Source organism: Indicator indicator, chromosome 2 (assembly GCF_027791375.1).
Source record: "Indicator indicator isolate 239-I01 chromosome 2, UM_Iind_1.1, whole genome shotgun sequence".
Taxonomy (NCBI): Eukaryota; Metazoa; Chordata; class Aves; order Piciformes; family Indicatoridae; genus Indicator; species Indicator indicator.
Genome location: NC_072011.1, coordinates 22,396,825 through 22,413,526, shown reverse-complemented (window position 1 = coordinate 22,413,526; position 16,702 = coordinate 22,396,825). Strand labels below are relative to the sequence as shown.

Sequence of the window (16,702 nt, the reverse complement as noted above, 5' to 3'; positions counted from 1 at the left end):
CTTTTCCCTATGGTGCCACCTCCTAATTCACTAAGCATGCCCATTCAGTTGCTGTGTGTTGGGAAACCTCTGATTAGAATGCTAGTTGTTATGATGGTGATTATAATGTGTTCTTCTGTCCTCTGGTGTGAGACCATCAGTTGATGCACTTCACCTCATATAAACTAGTAAGATATTCTCAAGTGATAAAAACTCATGCTGTATAGTCAGTCCTGTATTTAGGAAGCCAGACCTCAAAGATGTTTTCTCTTAGTTATTCACTTCACAGAATCACAGAATCAATAAGGCTGGAAAAGACCTCAAGGATCATCGAAGTCCAACCTGTCACCCTACACCTCATGCCTATCTAAACCATGGCACCAAGTGCCCCATCCAATCCCCTCTTGAACACCTCCAGGGATGGTGACTCCACCACTTCCCTGGGCAGCACATTCCAACATCTAACTCTCTCACTTGAAGCAATGTAGTCCAATATAACAGTTGGGACTAATTTTCTGACACTGTATTTGATAGAGGAAGTTAAAGATTTCATTTTTATGTGGAAAAAGAAAGATCTAAACAGTTTTTGAAACAATAATGAGAAGCAATGTAAACCAACTTCTAAAATTAATTGGTTTTTGAATGCTTTCCCTCTTCTTGCTTTTAGGTTTTCAACAGTGCATTTTGGTATTTGATGAAATACGTATTAAGCAAGAATGTACCTTACAACTACAAATTTGCCTTCAGATCCTTCTCTTTGGATTTTAAAGACACTGAGGTTTATGAGGATGACACTGTGTCTTCAGGTACTGTATTGGTACTGCTGGTCACTTAAATATATCTGCCCATTCTTCTTTTCAAGGAAGCCAGCTCTGTTCTCTTGCCTAAGTAAGCATGGTTCATTTCTTATCTGATGCCTAACCCTTCTGCTGTGGACAGCACATCTGACCATCATCTCAGAATAGATATGATCTTTCTTGTTTTTCCAGAAAGTCTGGTTTTTTTGTTAATTTATAAAACTCATAAAATTGCCCTTTGTCTTCCTTGACTTTCATTTGTCAGTATTGACAAGGCTTAACGCATGTATCTACAGCTGCTTGGAGGAACACTCAAGTTAGTACCTTTATTTTCAATTCTATTTCTTGGTGATAGGTTAAGGTTTGCTTCTTTCTTTCAGGGTTTTGGGTGTGTGTCATATTTATTTTTATTATTATTTATTTGTTTGCTTACTTGTTTTTTAATCCTATTATTTGGCAAATTATCTCGCTGGGTGTCTAGTTATCTGGTGAGTCACATACAGTATCACAGTATATCAGAGGTTGGAAGGGACCTCAAGAGATCATCAGGTCTAACCCCCCTGCCAGAGCAGGATCACTTGGGGTAGTCCTCACAGAAATGCATCCAGGTGGGTTTTGAAAGTCTCCAGAGAAGGAGACTCCACAACCCCCATGGGCAGCCTGTTCCAGTGCTCTGTCACCCTCACTGTAAAGAAGTTTCTCCTCATGTTGAGGTGAAATCTTCTGTGTTCTAGTTTGAACCCATTGTTCCTTGTATTATCACTATGAACCACCCAAAAGAGCCTGGCCCCTTCCACTTGACAGTCACCCCTCAGATATTTACAGACATTGATCAGATCCCCTCTCAGCCTTCTCTTCTCCAGACTAAACAGCCCCAGGGTTCTCTGTCTCTCTTCATAGGGGAGATGCTCAAGTCCCCTAATCATCCTCATGGCTCTCCATTGGATTCTCTCCAGCAGGTCTCTGTCTGTCTTGAACTGGGGAGCCCAAAACTGGACACAGTGTTGCAGGTGTGGTCTCACCAGGGCAGAGTAGAGAGGTAGAAGAACTTCCCTCGACCTGCTGGACACACCTTTCTTGATACATCCTAGGATCCCATTGGCTCTCTTGGCCACAAGAGCACATTGTTGTTCCATGGAGAACTTGCTGTCCACCAGCACTCCAAGGTCTTTCTCTGTGGAGCTGCTTTCCAGCAGGGCAGCTCCTAACCTGTACTGGTGCATGTTATTATTGCTCCCCAGATGTAGGACCTTGCACTTGTCCTTATTAAACTTCATGAGGTTTGCCTGCACACACCTCTCCAGCCTGTCCAGGTCACGTTTGGCTGACAGGGTGTCAGCCAAATCCCCCAGTTTTGTATCTTCAGTGACTTTCTTCCAAATCTCTCCTCAAGGTGTCATAGGTTGAGTTCTAGTCTGCTGCCATTCATACCATAGATAGCAGGTTGAGGGAGGTGATTCTCCTCCCCTACTCCGCTCTGATGAGACCCCACCTGGAGTACTGTGTCCAGCTCTGAAGCCCCTATTACAAGAAGGATCTGGAGGTGCTGGAATGTGTCCAGAGAAGGGCCACCAGGATGATCAGAGGGGTGGAACACCTCTCCTGTGAGGACAGACTAAGCGAGTTGGGGCTGTTCAGTCTGGAGAAGAGAAGGCTCTGAGGAGACCTTATTGTGGCCTTGCAGTATCTTAAGGTGAGATACTACAAGAAAGCTGGGGAGGGACTTTTTAGGATGTCAGGTAGCAATAGGACTAGGGAGAATGGAGCAAAACTAGAAGTAGGTAGATTAAGATTGGATGTTAGGAAGACGTTTTACACCATGAGGGTGGTGAGACACTGGAACAGGTTGCCCAGGGAGGTGGTCGGAGCCCCATCCCTGGAGGTTTTTAAGGCCAGACTGGATGTGGCTCTGAGCAGCCTGATCTAGTGTGAGGTGTCTCTGCCCATGGCAGGAGCTTGGAACTAGATGATCCTTGAGGTCCCTTCTAACCCTAACAATTCTATGATTCTATGATCCTGCCTCATACCAGCTTCAAAATGAAAGTGCTGCCTGAAGCAAAGCATTATAGGGCTTGAAGTTCAGATTGTACCGTGGGAAGCTTCCTATTTCAGTTGCTGGTTTTGCGTTTTCTTCCACTGAGATGGCAGCGGGACAGGGAGGGGTGGAAGAGTAGCTCCCTGGCCTGGGCACTTAGCTCTGCTGCTGTTCCACCATGCTTTTTCTGCAAATAGGTGAAGGTAATTCTGCTAAGGTATTCTCATTTATTCAGTAAACTCTCAGAGGTTTCTTTGTGTTTTGTTTTTTCCCCTCACTTCTGTGCTGGGGGGAGGCAGACACCTTAACCCGTTTGTTTTAATTTAAACCATTACACAAGCTTGTTCTTCTGTGAGACATCATAGAATCAGCCAGAATGACTGAGTAACTAATTGTATTTTTCCCAGAACTATATCCTATGGCAAAAGAATAAGTTATAAGGGTCAGCATTTGACATTTGTCACACCACTTGAAGTCAACACCTGTCACATTTTCAAGATGGCTGTGCTACTGCTTTCTCCATTCCCAGGAAACTTAAATACTTGTCAGCAATAGAAAATAAGAAAAGTTTTATTTAGATTTGAATAATTGGCAGAGTTGACAGGTTGTAGCAAAGACCTTATGTATATTTCTGAATTATGAGACCCAATATGGGAGAATATTTCTTTTCATTAAGGGGGTGAACAAAAAAAGTGGAATAAATATATGGAGGAGGAAAGTTCTGTTTCAGTTTGATTTCCATTGTCCAATATATCTTTTCAATTTAGTCACTTTTGTTGACTTAAATTCCAGAAGATTCTTATCAGTCTGGAAAATTATTTGTTTCCCCTTAGCCTTATTTTTAACTCAGATATAAAAATTTCCCCACATAATAAATGTTACATTGCAATAAATGCATGCTTTTATTCCAGTTCCATCTCACAGCTCTAAAGAAATGGAGACAGCTGCATTCAAAAAAGCAGAAATCAAGTGAAGTGTCAAGACAAAATAGATAGAAAGCAGGAAAAAGCAGATGAGAATTGCATTATAGGAAGGTCTAGAAGGACTGACATCAACTGGTTTGCCTGGCCATCATTAGTAATGGTGCTTTGTCAGGTTTGTTGCTCAGATCTTGTCAAGACTTGAATTATAACCCTTTAGAACTTAACAGTCATCAATGTAACTGCTATAACAGATGAATGAAATATTTTTATTTTCTTTGTCTAAGAGCAGATGAGGTGAAATCAGGAGGGTGTTTTTTTTAAATGCCACCTCCATTTTATATTAGCATATTCATTTTGTACCGTGTGCTGAATTAATCTCATGACTTGCTGAGGGCAAAGATATTGATGTTACACTGCAGTTAGCAGTCATACCTGGTAAGGTTTCTAAGAAGCCATCCTGTAAATGATCTAGTGACACTTATTTGTTTGCCAAATACCATCCATCCCCATGAAACAATTAACACAGTAGCCACAAGAAACAAGTGGAAGACCATGCCATATGAACAAATGATGGAAGCTTCTGAGGCTGAGTGCTTCTCTGTGCCATAGCTCTTCTATAGGAAGAGAGTAGATAAAGCGACCCTGTAGAACTTTGGTTGGTCAAGATGCTGAATTTACAGCAGTATGTGATGCTTTCTGAGAAAGGAAACATATCAGGTGAACAGTTCTGTAATAAATAGCAGTGTACAAAACCATAAATGCTGTTATAAGTGCTTCTGGCACTATAATTTCCAGCCTTTGGAAAATGCAAGCCCTTTCAATTCCTCTGTCTTTGAATAAACTCCTCTTCAGTAGAAGACTAAGACATGTTTGTAATCACTAACCACACCTCTAAGTATTTTCTCATCCTCCCAAGTGAAGCTTGAGCTGAGGTGCCACAGCAGCTTAAACCAGTGTAACCACAGACTGTTGCAGTACAGGACACATTTGCTAAAGACTGTGAGAAACTTTCTCTAGGTTGATCCTGGTTTGGGTGTGGGGTTGTACCAGATGTTGTTCAGTGGTACCTTCAACATAAATTATTCTGCAGTTCCATGCTTCTGTTTTATAAAAGTGGTTGTTCCATCTATATTGTTGAGTTCTAATCTTGTTTCTGTTGAACTGGCCTTGTGTAACCTGTCAGAGTCTCTACTCCATTTTTGGAAATGAGAAAATAATGAGGAACACAGACACACTTAACAATATCCAGTGAAAGCGATTAGATTGAAGTGTGTGATCTCCTGGCTCATGACAGAAATATCTGTCCTTCAGCTAGTTTCTTTGTCTGCAGTATTTTCTGTATTTTTCAAGTGAATTATTTGTTGTTAATTCCTTTTGGAGCACCATCTCCTTTCTCATTGCCTTTGCTCTGTATCTGTGCAGTTCCAAACTGTCCCCATGGTACTGACTTTCTGCAGTTCTGCTCCCTGCACTTTCCCCCTAAACCCTGATGTAAATAGCTTCCAGGATGCTAATTGCAGGCAAGAATACTTCCAAAGAACTCATTACTAACCTGTCAGAACCTACTAATTTCTGTTCCACTCCTTGGTAACAGAAGGTCACAGTCAGATAAATGAGCTCTCACTTCATCATAGATCTTATCCTTATTTTATGGCTTCTTAGCAAAGGTTGAATACAATGTCTCTCAGCCTGGAGAGCTGGGCAAGGAGAAATTTAATGAAATTCAACAAGGGCAAGTGTAGAGTCTTGTGCCTCGGAAAGTACAATCCCATGTATCAGTACAGGTTGGGGACTGACCTGATGGAGAGCAGTGAAGGAGAAAAGGACCTGGAGGTCCTAGTGGATGGAAGGTTGACCGTGAGCCAGCAATGTGCTCTTGTGGCCAAGAAGGCCAATGGCATTCTGGGGTGTATTAGGAGGGGTGTGGTTAGTAGGTCAAGAGAGGTTCTGCTACTCCTCTACTTTGCCCTGGCGAGGTTGCATCTGGAATATTGCGTCCAGTTCTGGGCCCTTCTGTTCAAGAAGGACAGGGAACTGCTTGAAAGAGTCCAGCACAGAGCCACAAAAATGATTAAGGGCACGGAACATCTTCCTTATGAGGAGAGACTGAGGAGGCTGGGGCTCTTTAGCTTGGAGAAGAGGAGACTGAGAGGTGACCTCATTCACGTTTATAAATACGTAAAGGGTGAGTGACAAGAAGATGAGTCAGACTCTTCTCAGTGATGCCCAATGACAGGACAAGGGATAATGGGTGGAAGTTGAGGCATAGGAAGTTCCATGTAAACACGAGGAAAAATTTTTTTGACCGTGAGGGTGACAGAACATTGGAACAGGCTGTCCAGAGAGGGGTTGTGGAGTCTCCCTCTCCGGAGATATACAAAACCCACCTGGATGCATTCCTGTGAGTCCTATTCTAGCTAATCCTACTCTGGCAGGAGGGTTAGACTAGATGATCCTTCAAGGTCCCTTCCAACCCTAATATTCTGTGATTTTATAATGTTTTGAAAAACATTGGTGTTTAAATCGTTACTTAATAAAACGAGTATTTTAAATTAAATACATTGGTGTTTAAATTGTTACTTAATAAAACGATTGGAACGAGAGACAGAAGCACTTAAAACCTTGTGAAGCTCTTTTAAGCCGTATTCAGAGTCAGACTATAATGTATCAAATTCTGTTGGTTCATGTTTGAAAGGATATTTTGAAATTACTTTAAAAGATTTGATTTTTTAAAATGCATTGCAGTAGCTCTCCTTAAAGAGAAGTAAGAATTCAATGATTTGGTGTTTGGAATTAGCATAGTAGATGTATTCTGACTTTGTGTAATTACACATATTTTGTCTAGTTTTATCATGATAAGAGCAAAATGTTGTTCCATTTTTCTCAAAAATTGAAGTTTTATGCAGAAACCCCTCTGTTTCTGGGATATAGCTCTCATTGTTTTGTGTTTCATTGTTTGGGGTTTTTTTTCCTTTTTAGCTTTGTTGCAAGCAGCACCTTTATTGATACTGCTCATTCTCCTCCCTTTCTTTCAGAGAATTGCGAGAAGAATGCTCTTAGTAGTTGGGATAACAGAACTCCCACTCCTGAAGAAGAAGCAGCAGCTCTTAAACTTCAAGCCACCTGGAAAGGGGCCTATGTTAGGAAAGTACTGAACAGCAGAAAACCAGGTGTGTCCTTTAAAAACATCTTTTGAAAAGGTGTCATACATACACCACTTTGTTCAAGTATTTACTGCTAAAGTTTTGATACTAAATTATATCAAGTTAAAATGAACCAAAACGCACTAGGAAGTTGTAGTTGAATCTCTGATCTCTTATAAAAGTAAGAACAGTGCTCAACCTAACCACTTGATTAGCATATTTGATACTTAAAAGTAGAGGAAAGTCACCCCCTTTAAGATTTTTGTAAATATTAAACCAGAATTTGCATTAATGAAAATTTAGTTCTCTTTATTAAGTCATCCCCTTTCGGCTAGAAGCTCCTTCCTTCCATCACTGCTGGGATTCTTTTGCCTGTGTATTTACCTGCACCAGATGATCTCTTCAATCTATTTTATGTACCTTCATTTCCTGATGTCACCTCTCTCTCATATTATCATCAGTAGTCTTGCTGCGGTACTTGCTTTCCTCTAAGTAGACTAGTGCCCTTCCATTTTCCTGTAGGAGGTGTAATGTAAATTAGGCATTTCTGTAAACTTTCACTAGTGTTATAAATTCCTGCAAATGCCAAAGCTCAGAAACTGTTCTTTTGAATTTTAGATTTTTGTTCTTTGAATGTTATTTTGGCATTCCAACTCTTTTCTTCTATTGTCTATAATCTCATTTTCTGATTTATCAATACTCTGTTACCTTTAATTCTGATATTATCTTTACACTGCTTTACTAGTGGGCGGTGTGTTCAGTCATAATAGTGTTCTCCTCCTTTCTCCCCATTATCTCTATTTTTTTCCCCTCTTACTTGCCATTACAGAAAAGTTATTACTCTTCCCTCTTTTTTTTAGTTTTGCACTTCCGATTCTGTCACTAAATACTTAAGCAATAGGAAGGATTTAACCTAACATTAGCCTTGAAAATTTAGACAACAGATAAACAGATCCAATCTAGTTGCATATTCTTCATCTGTGTTTGGTGGATAGAAGTAGGCACCTTGAGATGACAACACATCCTGTAATCTGAGAGGAGTCAAACTTAGATGAGGTGAATTAGCTCCTGGAGCTGTTCCATTCTTTTCTTTTTAGACACCAGATAGCCTAGGCACATACCTACTTCTGCAAATAAAAGCTGCTGCAAGCTTAACAGCATATTTTCTGAGAACAAAGATCACATCACTTCGGTGTGTTACAGTGAAAAAATTCTGTAAATCAGAGGAAATATTGATCACACCATTTTTTGGAGTTGTAGGAGTGTTTAAAAGTATAGAGGTGATGATGAAGGGAATTCTCCTGTCAAAGGAGAAATTAGTTTTCAGCTCAGTTGAGACTTCTGTAAAATTTCAAATAAAGACTACTGGTTCATAAGACAATTTACTTGTGTGAGTCCCAGTTTTTACAAGTATTTGGCAGGTGTACATTTACAACAATACAAAAGTTAGATGTTACATTTTCTAACTTACTTTATTATTTCCAGGTACTAAAGAAAACACTGATGTCAAAGAAACTTTGCAAAAACTGTGGACTGTGATTGAGTTAAATTTTGAACAGTATGCTGTAATGCTATTAAGGTAATCATGTAACAAACTGTTTGATTGCAGGCACTACCATAGAATTGCCATAAATTGCTAGTTCACGAAATAAATATGCTCGGATCATTACTAGGTTTAAAAGTACAAGACTCTATAAGAAGGGATGAGATTAGTGAATATGTGCCATGCTTTATTCTGTGTACCCTTCATGAGTAAACTAACAGCAAATCTATTTTTGAGGCATGTTTGTTACAGGTTTTTCCCAGGCTTGAGGTAGAATATTACACTTCTGTATTTACTTTTTTAAAATACATGGTAGGCTATTTCATAAATATAAATCTGATACTGATTCCTTGGTTAAGCAGCTAACCAGTTGCTTTAAAGAAGCATTTTGATTCATGCTATCTGTTAAGGAATCCTGGTTGACATTAGAAAGGAAATAGCTATACTATTTAATCGTACAACAGTTTATATCATCAAGAGGATTTGTTTGTAGCACTTGCTTGAGGGAAAGTAGTTGTATTTCTAGACAGATCCTTCCCCTGTTATTTAATTATAGCTTTTGCAAAGACAGCTACTCTAATTTCAACAGTGTCCATTCATTTACAAGCACGACGCTCTGTGGGGATCCCATGTATCCATTAAGCCCTTCAAAAATCCTTTTGCAAGTGTTCATATTGCTGATCTAGCATTAGGTAAGTTTTGTTAGCAGTAAGGAGTGAGAACCAACAGTAATTATCAACTGTGAGTATAAATCCTTACTCCTTATAATCAGCAATTTCAGGAACGTTCATATGGGGTATAATTTTATTTCCCTTTTTAGTAGTTTTAATCCTGTAAAACCTATGTATGTTCATGGGACCAGAACTTTGCAACACAGCCTTGTTCCAAATACTAGACCTCCATTTTAGATTTGCAGCATATTTAACAGCTGAACAGACCTGAATTTAATCTAACAAGCTACCATCTTGGGAAATAAAGTAGCATGCAGGAATTCTTGAAATTCAGTGTTAGGGTAAAAGCTTTCCCATTCTCTAACCCCAGGCATGCTGGAAGCAGTGCCATTTTGCAACACAAACATCAGTTTAAAATGTCCTAAAATTTTGCAATTTGTGCAATGGTTGCCACCTATTTCTCATTATACATCCCATGTAAGCTCATTTATGTTTAATACTATAATTTTCAATGAATTAAGAATCTGAGGTTTCTGAGGGGCTTTTCCAGTCTTTGTGTGCACTATTTATCACTTGAGAAAGGAGCTTTTGCAAAGCTTCTTGGACTAAGATTTCAACCTGTTCTATTAAATCACTTCTGGCAAGGTTTGCATCCACTTTGTGACTCACTCAATTGAATGTCAAGGTCAGCTATTGTCATTGCTCAAAACATGGATGTGAAGATTTTTTGTAATTCTGATTGCTGCACGGGAATAAAGGAACATCAAAGTACGATTTTGTGGATATAAATTTCTGGTTGAACTGCTTGAACATGCTGATATTTGAGACAGAAAAGCAACATCTATCACTGAAAAAGAATGTTTTAAGGTTTCTTTAGACTATCTTCTTAATGTAGAGCATATAAACAAAACTTTGAATTAGAGCAAGTAAAAGATAGCAATATACATATATATGTATACATATATATACACACACATATATGTGTGTATATGTGTGTGTGTGTGTGTGTGTATATATTGCTTACTGCAGAAAGCAGGTAGTTCAAGAATAATGCAAGACAGAGGGAGTGGAAGGAAGAAGCATATCCTTTCCTTCACCTCTATATAAGCATATTTTAACTCATAATGTCCAGAGAAATCACTGTAAGGAGCCAAAAGATGGAGTGACACAGGTTACTTTTCTTCTCCCTTCACCTGACAACCTGTTCACATAACAGTGAGTGTTGTATGCTGGTCTTCCCACTGCTTTGTCTAGAGAAACATTAATACTGCATATGATGAATAAAAATTCATGATGTCAGTTAGGTGCCAGTAGGTTAGTGCTGCGATGTGAGAGATGGGACGAGGCCTGATGCAAGCCTAGTGTCGATTTATTGTACAAAGCTTTTTCTTTATATAGGTTAACATAACATCAGAAGGCAGCTTGTAATTGGTCATTGGTATGTCCATACTACAATTGTAAATTCATGATTGGCTACAGAGAGAAAGTATCACATGGACACATATATTTTTCAGAAGGCTTAAGCAAACGTCAAGCAAGAGATAAAGGGATTCCATAATTCTGTCCTAAGTTTTGCTTTGTTCTTGTTATCAGGTCCCTGCATAACTCCTTAGGTCACAGTGACTACTGGGAGTCAACCTATCTATGTTTTCCTTTCTAGCTGCACTCTGTTCCCAGGGTTTGCCACCCATCAGGGTTAAAGCATCTCCTTCTATCAATAAGACAGTGTCTGGGGTTCTGGTCCCTAAATCAATTCCTTCAGGTTAGCTCTAATTTCACAGAACTTCCTAACTCCTGTGAGGTTACTTGCCCTACTGATAACTTCTGAACTTACAGTCTTAGGTTCCCTTCTGTGTGAATGGAATGTCCTTCATTGCATTTTAGATTGGCTTCATTTTGGTTTTATTCCTTACTTGTTCAAAACAGTTTTAATTTTTTTTTTATCTCCTAAGAATGCCACAGCTTTAAGATGATGGCTTATTATACAGAAATGGAAGCTATGCTGATATTTATTAAAAAAAATGTAAAGTTTTGTAGAAACCATAATGTTTTGGGCTTCTTAGACTGGCTGATAGAAATACTTGTATGTAAATATTGGCATTATGGGCCATTAACTCTAAAAGAGCTTCTCCTTACCTGATATTGTTTTTGAGAGGGAACAGCTACTAGAGAAACATTAGTAACACATTTTCAATCATTGTTTTACATTCATGCATGAAGCAGTGCTCTTCATGACTAAAATTAAAGTCAAGATGTATGTGCCTGCCTGATTAAGTATTTCTCTTGTTTTCTTCTTTCCAGAGACATGTTTAAGACAAACTGTAAGTCAATTGAAAATTTTCCTTGTTATGCAGATGAGTGGTGTAAGCTCTCTTTTTCTGACTATGCTGTGATGTATGCTGATCAGGCACCAAATGTGTGGTTTGTGGTATTTAGGTGAGTTTCTTACTGCCCTATGTAACTCTTGCAGGGAAGTACTGCTGATAAACTCTGGTTTCTTAGTAACCCATTTAAAAAATGTAATTTTGCAAAGTCTGCTTTACTTAAATTCTAATGTGTGCTTCATGTCAGACAAAGAATATTGTGAACATAATTGTAAAAAAAGTTCATTTATTTTTAGGGAAATTTTTTTTGTTCCAGAAGACATGCTTATAGTGCTGAAGATGCATAGCACTATCCCTTCCTGTAGACTTCATGTTGTCAACAATGACACACTGGAAGAAATGCCACATGTGTTTTTCAAGCTGGCACCTCATGTTTATACCAAAAATAAGGTAAATGCAAAGAGTCATTGTGGGAAGCATAATTTTTAGCCATGCCATAATGTTCTACTTAGAAGTGTTCCCTTATTTATCAGCAGGCTTGAACAGACACTGTCTCTGATCTGCTTCTGTGCTAAACCTTTGTCAGTGGAAGAATGAAAGAATAGTCTTAATTTTTTTTGGTATTTCTTGCTACCACTAAATAGAGCAATACAATTCAGCTCCCCTGTGCTGCACTACTCAGTAGCAGTATGGTTACTGCTGATAGTCTCCATCTGCCAGAGAAACCTTCAAGAGACAGAGGCCAAAGTAATAGTGAGGTTTGAATAGCCTTTTGTAAGCCATACTTACAATAATTAAATTAATATGCATCTTCAGTTGCTAATGGTAATTTCAGCATTGATGCCAAATACAGCTTTAGATATGGTCCTTAAATCCTGTGTGTTACCTCAAAAGCATTAGTATAAACTTCTAAAAATTAACCTCCTTCTGCCTTTTTCCCTGCAGATTAACAAAGTTTGCTCAGTCTTTCCTTGGAAGTTACATGTTTTACCACTCTTAATTACTCTATCCTCGGAATTCTTTCCAATTGCTGCTGTGTTTTTATTGTTATGCACAACGCTAAGCACAGTAAGCTTTTCAGTCAGGATTAATTTGGGACCACCATGAGTGAGGAATCATTAGTTTACATGTCCGTGGGCTTTACTTCTGCTTACATATCCAAGTGCTGTGCTTGCCCTATTTTGCAACACCATTGTTGACTTGTTAAATTCTGTAACCTAGGTGCTTTCCTGAAGAATTGAATCCTCTAATTTATTATTCTTGACAAAATGAGTAGTGAAACACACTACATTTAAATGCTTTTTTCCCCAGGCCATTTCCCTTATATATTTCTCCTGAAATAATCTTGGATTCTTATCTTGTCTTCCTTCAAAGATGCAATCCTTTTTTAGTTTCTGGTATCAGCTAATAAAACATGCATGTTCTCTATTCCACCATCCACATTACTAATAAAAATATTGAATGGAATCAGTTCAGGTTAGATTTTGAAATCTTAACTGATTGCATCTGACCCTTCCAAAAGGAGCCATGAACACATGTATTCTGGATGTGGTTGGTCAACAGTCTCTCTATTTTCTTAGTCATGAAAGAATTTCTTTAGACTTAGAAGAATGATCAGAGCACATCAGGTATCTTCTTTCCCTCAGTGTGTTTTTCTATAGAAGAAAGATTGATTGTTTGGTTTACTTGGTTTTTTTGCAGACTTTTTGCTATGAGTGGTCTATAAAGAATTAATTATTTCATTATGTTTTCAGCCATTGGAGTTATGCTGAAAAATCATTTTCTAGACACCTTTGTCCATCAAAAAAACATACAACATTGCAGTTCTGTAATCATCCAGTACACTACCTATCCTCCATCAACTATCAGACATAATTTAAAAGGGTTTTGATGCTTTTAATCTGTTATGTAATTATCTTTCAGAAAGTTCAGAAGGTAATCAGACCTAACTAAGCCAAACCCTTAATTTCTCTACATAAGCATTTAGTACTTCTTTTCCTGTTCTGGCCTGCTTCTTTAATATCACCTCTAATGTTAACTATTCAAGCAGCATATTCACAGTTGACATTCTAGTGAAGACATGTTCAACCTTGGGGGTTGGACTCAATAATCTCCAGAGGTCCCTTCCAACCCCTAACATCCTGTGACCTTTCACATTTTAACCTTCTCATCTATCAGTAACAAGGAACTGGTGTCAGTTAGAGTCTAACACCATAGGAGCAATTTTCTTTCTTTTATGGCTTTCAACTTAATTTCTTTTATACTAGAATGAACTTGGCTTATCTAGTGTTTATAGTGAATATTAGCTGAATGTGACAGAAAAGAACTGATACTGATGAAGGGGTATGCTTAGAAGAGTTGCAGACAAACTTTTCAAGCTCTCAAAACTAATTTGGGATCCTCAGAGATGGGTGTGGATTCCAACAGATAAAAAATAAAACAGTGGTGAGTGGCAGAATGCAAAAGGAAATCTGTGGTGAACTCTAATTGTGGCTATTCAGGAAAGTGGCAGGTTGTGGAAAGATCACAACTTCAGGTTTATTTCAGATCTCAGCATTTATCCTTTCTAGTAGGATAGTTCTGCCTTGTGTGGCAGGTTTTCCATTTCCCTGCTTTTACTTTTTCCAGACTTCTCTTTAACATAACTTAACACACTTTTTACTAACACTTTGTGCAGTACAGTGATTTTAGTCTTGGAAATGTTTGGGTTTTGCTTCACACATTCCAGAATCGTAGAATGATCTGGGTTGGAAGGGACCCTAAAGACCACCTAGTTCCAAGCTGCTTGCCATGTGCAGGTTGCTCAAGGCCCTGGCTTTGAACACTTCCAGTGCTGAAACCTCCAGAGCTTCACTGGGTAACCTGTTTCAGTGCCTCACTACCCACAAGATGTAGAATTCCCTCCTAATGTCTAATCTAAATCTAGTTTCTTTCAGTTTGAAGCCATTAACCTTTCTCCTTTCACTACATGCCTCTGTAAAAACTCCCTCTCCAGCTACCCTATAGGCCCCCTTCAAATATTGGAAGGCTGCTACAAGGTCTCTCTGAAGCTTTCTCTTCCCTAGGCTGAACAACTCCAACTCTTTCAGCCAAAAACTACTTTTGTAATGGGTAAAGCATAACATCCTTAGTGATTCTGTCATCAGCTAGTGAAAGTGGCCATTTTTATTTTATCCCTGTCCTTCCTTATTTGAGAAGTCCCCACTTAAAACAGATGTTTTTGTTATTATTCTCTAAACTTATGACTTATATTTTGGCCCCATCCCTGGAGGTGTTTAAGGCCAGGCTGGATGAGGCTCTGGCCAACCTTATCTAGTGTGGGGTATCCCTGCCCATGACAGGGGGGTTGGAACTAGATGATCCCTGTTGTCCCTTCCAACCCTAATTGATTCTATGATTTTTATAATATTAAACATTATTAGTACAGTGTGATTTTGGTTTAAGAGTATTAAAACAGTATTAAAGCAATTTTGCTGTATTTTTTTTACTTATATTTCTTAATCACTACTATTGACTTTCTTATACTCTATAATTTAGTTTCCTTACTTGTAGTTTTTTTTACTATTGCTAAATGGTTTGTGAATGTTTCAGTGGCCCTGCAAAAGCTACTGAAAGCTCTGTTGATGTTTTGACAAGACATTACATAATTATTATGAAACACAGAATACAATGGTGTTATATGAATCTGTTGCCTTTCTGTTCAACAGGATTTTGTAAAAATTAGTCTGTGATATAATAAATCAAGCAAGAAATCATATAGTATGCCTGAATTCTTAAATGGCAATATTTTTACAGAAAAAGGTCTTTTTTTCCTTAAAGAAACCTACCAGTTAGTTGTTCTGCTTCAAAACTGTCAATCAGCATTGACAACAGAGCTAAAAAGAAATCCTGTCAACAGATACTGCTGCTCTGCTGCAGAGACACTCCTGTAACACGTGAAAGTTTATTTCAGAATGATTGACAATAAGGATAAAATCTGCAGTCTAGCAATAATGTCTATCTTATTTCTACAAGCACTACAATCTAGACAGAAACTAGCTACTTGTTTTGCATTATTGGGATTTTTTTTCATATTAAATTTTCCTCTTTCATTTTATTTTTTTTACTGCTAGATGCAGGTCTGTTTTGTTTTGTTGGGGGCTGTTGGTTTTGTGGTTTTTTTTTTTTTTTTTATTCAACTCTCTTTTATTATTCACAAGTATTTTGAACAGATTGTCGAAAGTGTTAGAAGCATTCTTCAAGCTTCAGCTTACCAGCAAAGATCAGATTTTCAGAAATCATCACTAAAAGCATATTTAGTCTAGAAAATAGAAGTCTGTTTGAGCAAGGGCACTGATTCATAGAATCATAGAGTCAGTCAGGGTTGGAAGGAACCACAAGGATCATCTAATTCCAACCCCCCTCCCGTGGGCAGGGACACCTCACACTAGATCAGGCTGGCCAGAGCCAGAGTTATTTGTCTTGACTAGTTATGGAGGGACATAGAGAAATTATCTTACTTTACCAAAACATTACTTTAGGTGACACATTAGAAAACAACCCTTTCTGATTTTAGACATAGTGAATTGTAATGTTCTAAGTAGGTAATGAATTCTCTCAAAGGTTTTTGAGAAAGAGATGTAAATCTAACGAGGTTGCCTAAATCTATTTCCCTATTTCTGTGTAGTGCCTGCTGATTACCAAATGTTCCTACCAGCCATATGATACAACTATTGTGCTTTTTACACCTATGTAGTATTCAGTTTCTGCATATTTGTAGTGAACATTAAGATTTATAAATAGGTATACAACAGAAAGTGGCTTTCTCATATGCACCACGCTGTCAGAAGGCACTCGAATATTTGGCTAAATCCCTCTCAGTTTCCAAGGGCACTTGTAAAGAACAGAAAAGACTTTAACTATATGCTTAACTAGGTATTTAAACGTGTGAGTTCTCCTGAATCATAGGTCTGAATGGTTGCTATTACCTCATAGAGATTAATGGGTATAAAATGCCTTACAGTTACAATTGCACAAATTAGAATCGTGAATCATTTCTTTTATTTCCATTTTAAGTATGCAGTAGACCTGAAATCACAACCCTGCATTATTGGATAGTCTGTAAATCACAACCCTATTTATAAGAATTTTTCAACAGAGCTTTTTCCCTGGTAAATACTGATTTATTTTAACTGAAATTTAGCAGAAGACTGCTAAGAGGGAAAAACTTTTCAAAGAATTTCCATCTGGAGTGTTTCTTGGGTGGAACATAAAATTGTAATGTTCAAATTAGCAAGTTGGTAGGACT

The 16,702-nt window shown here is 38.2% G+C and overlaps 1 protein-coding gene across 1 annotated transcript in view; it reads left to right on the top strand.

The window, feature by feature from the left end:
- The window catches only part of ADGB (androglobin), a 100,116-nt gene that overhangs the window by 57,318 nt on the left and 26,096 nt on the right, over positions 1–16,702 (top strand). The window contains exons 21-25 of the mRNA XM_054396585.1: positions 647–785; positions 6,770–6,904; positions 8,363–8,456; positions 11,393–11,527; positions 11,712–11,865. Of these exons, the coding sequence (XP_054252560.1) occupies positions 647–785; positions 6,770–6,904; positions 8,363–8,456; positions 11,393–11,527; positions 11,712–11,865 (657 nt within the window). The remainder of the gene's footprint in view (positions 1–646; positions 786–6,769; positions 6,905–8,362; positions 8,457–11,392; positions 11,528–11,711; positions 11,866–16,702) is intronic.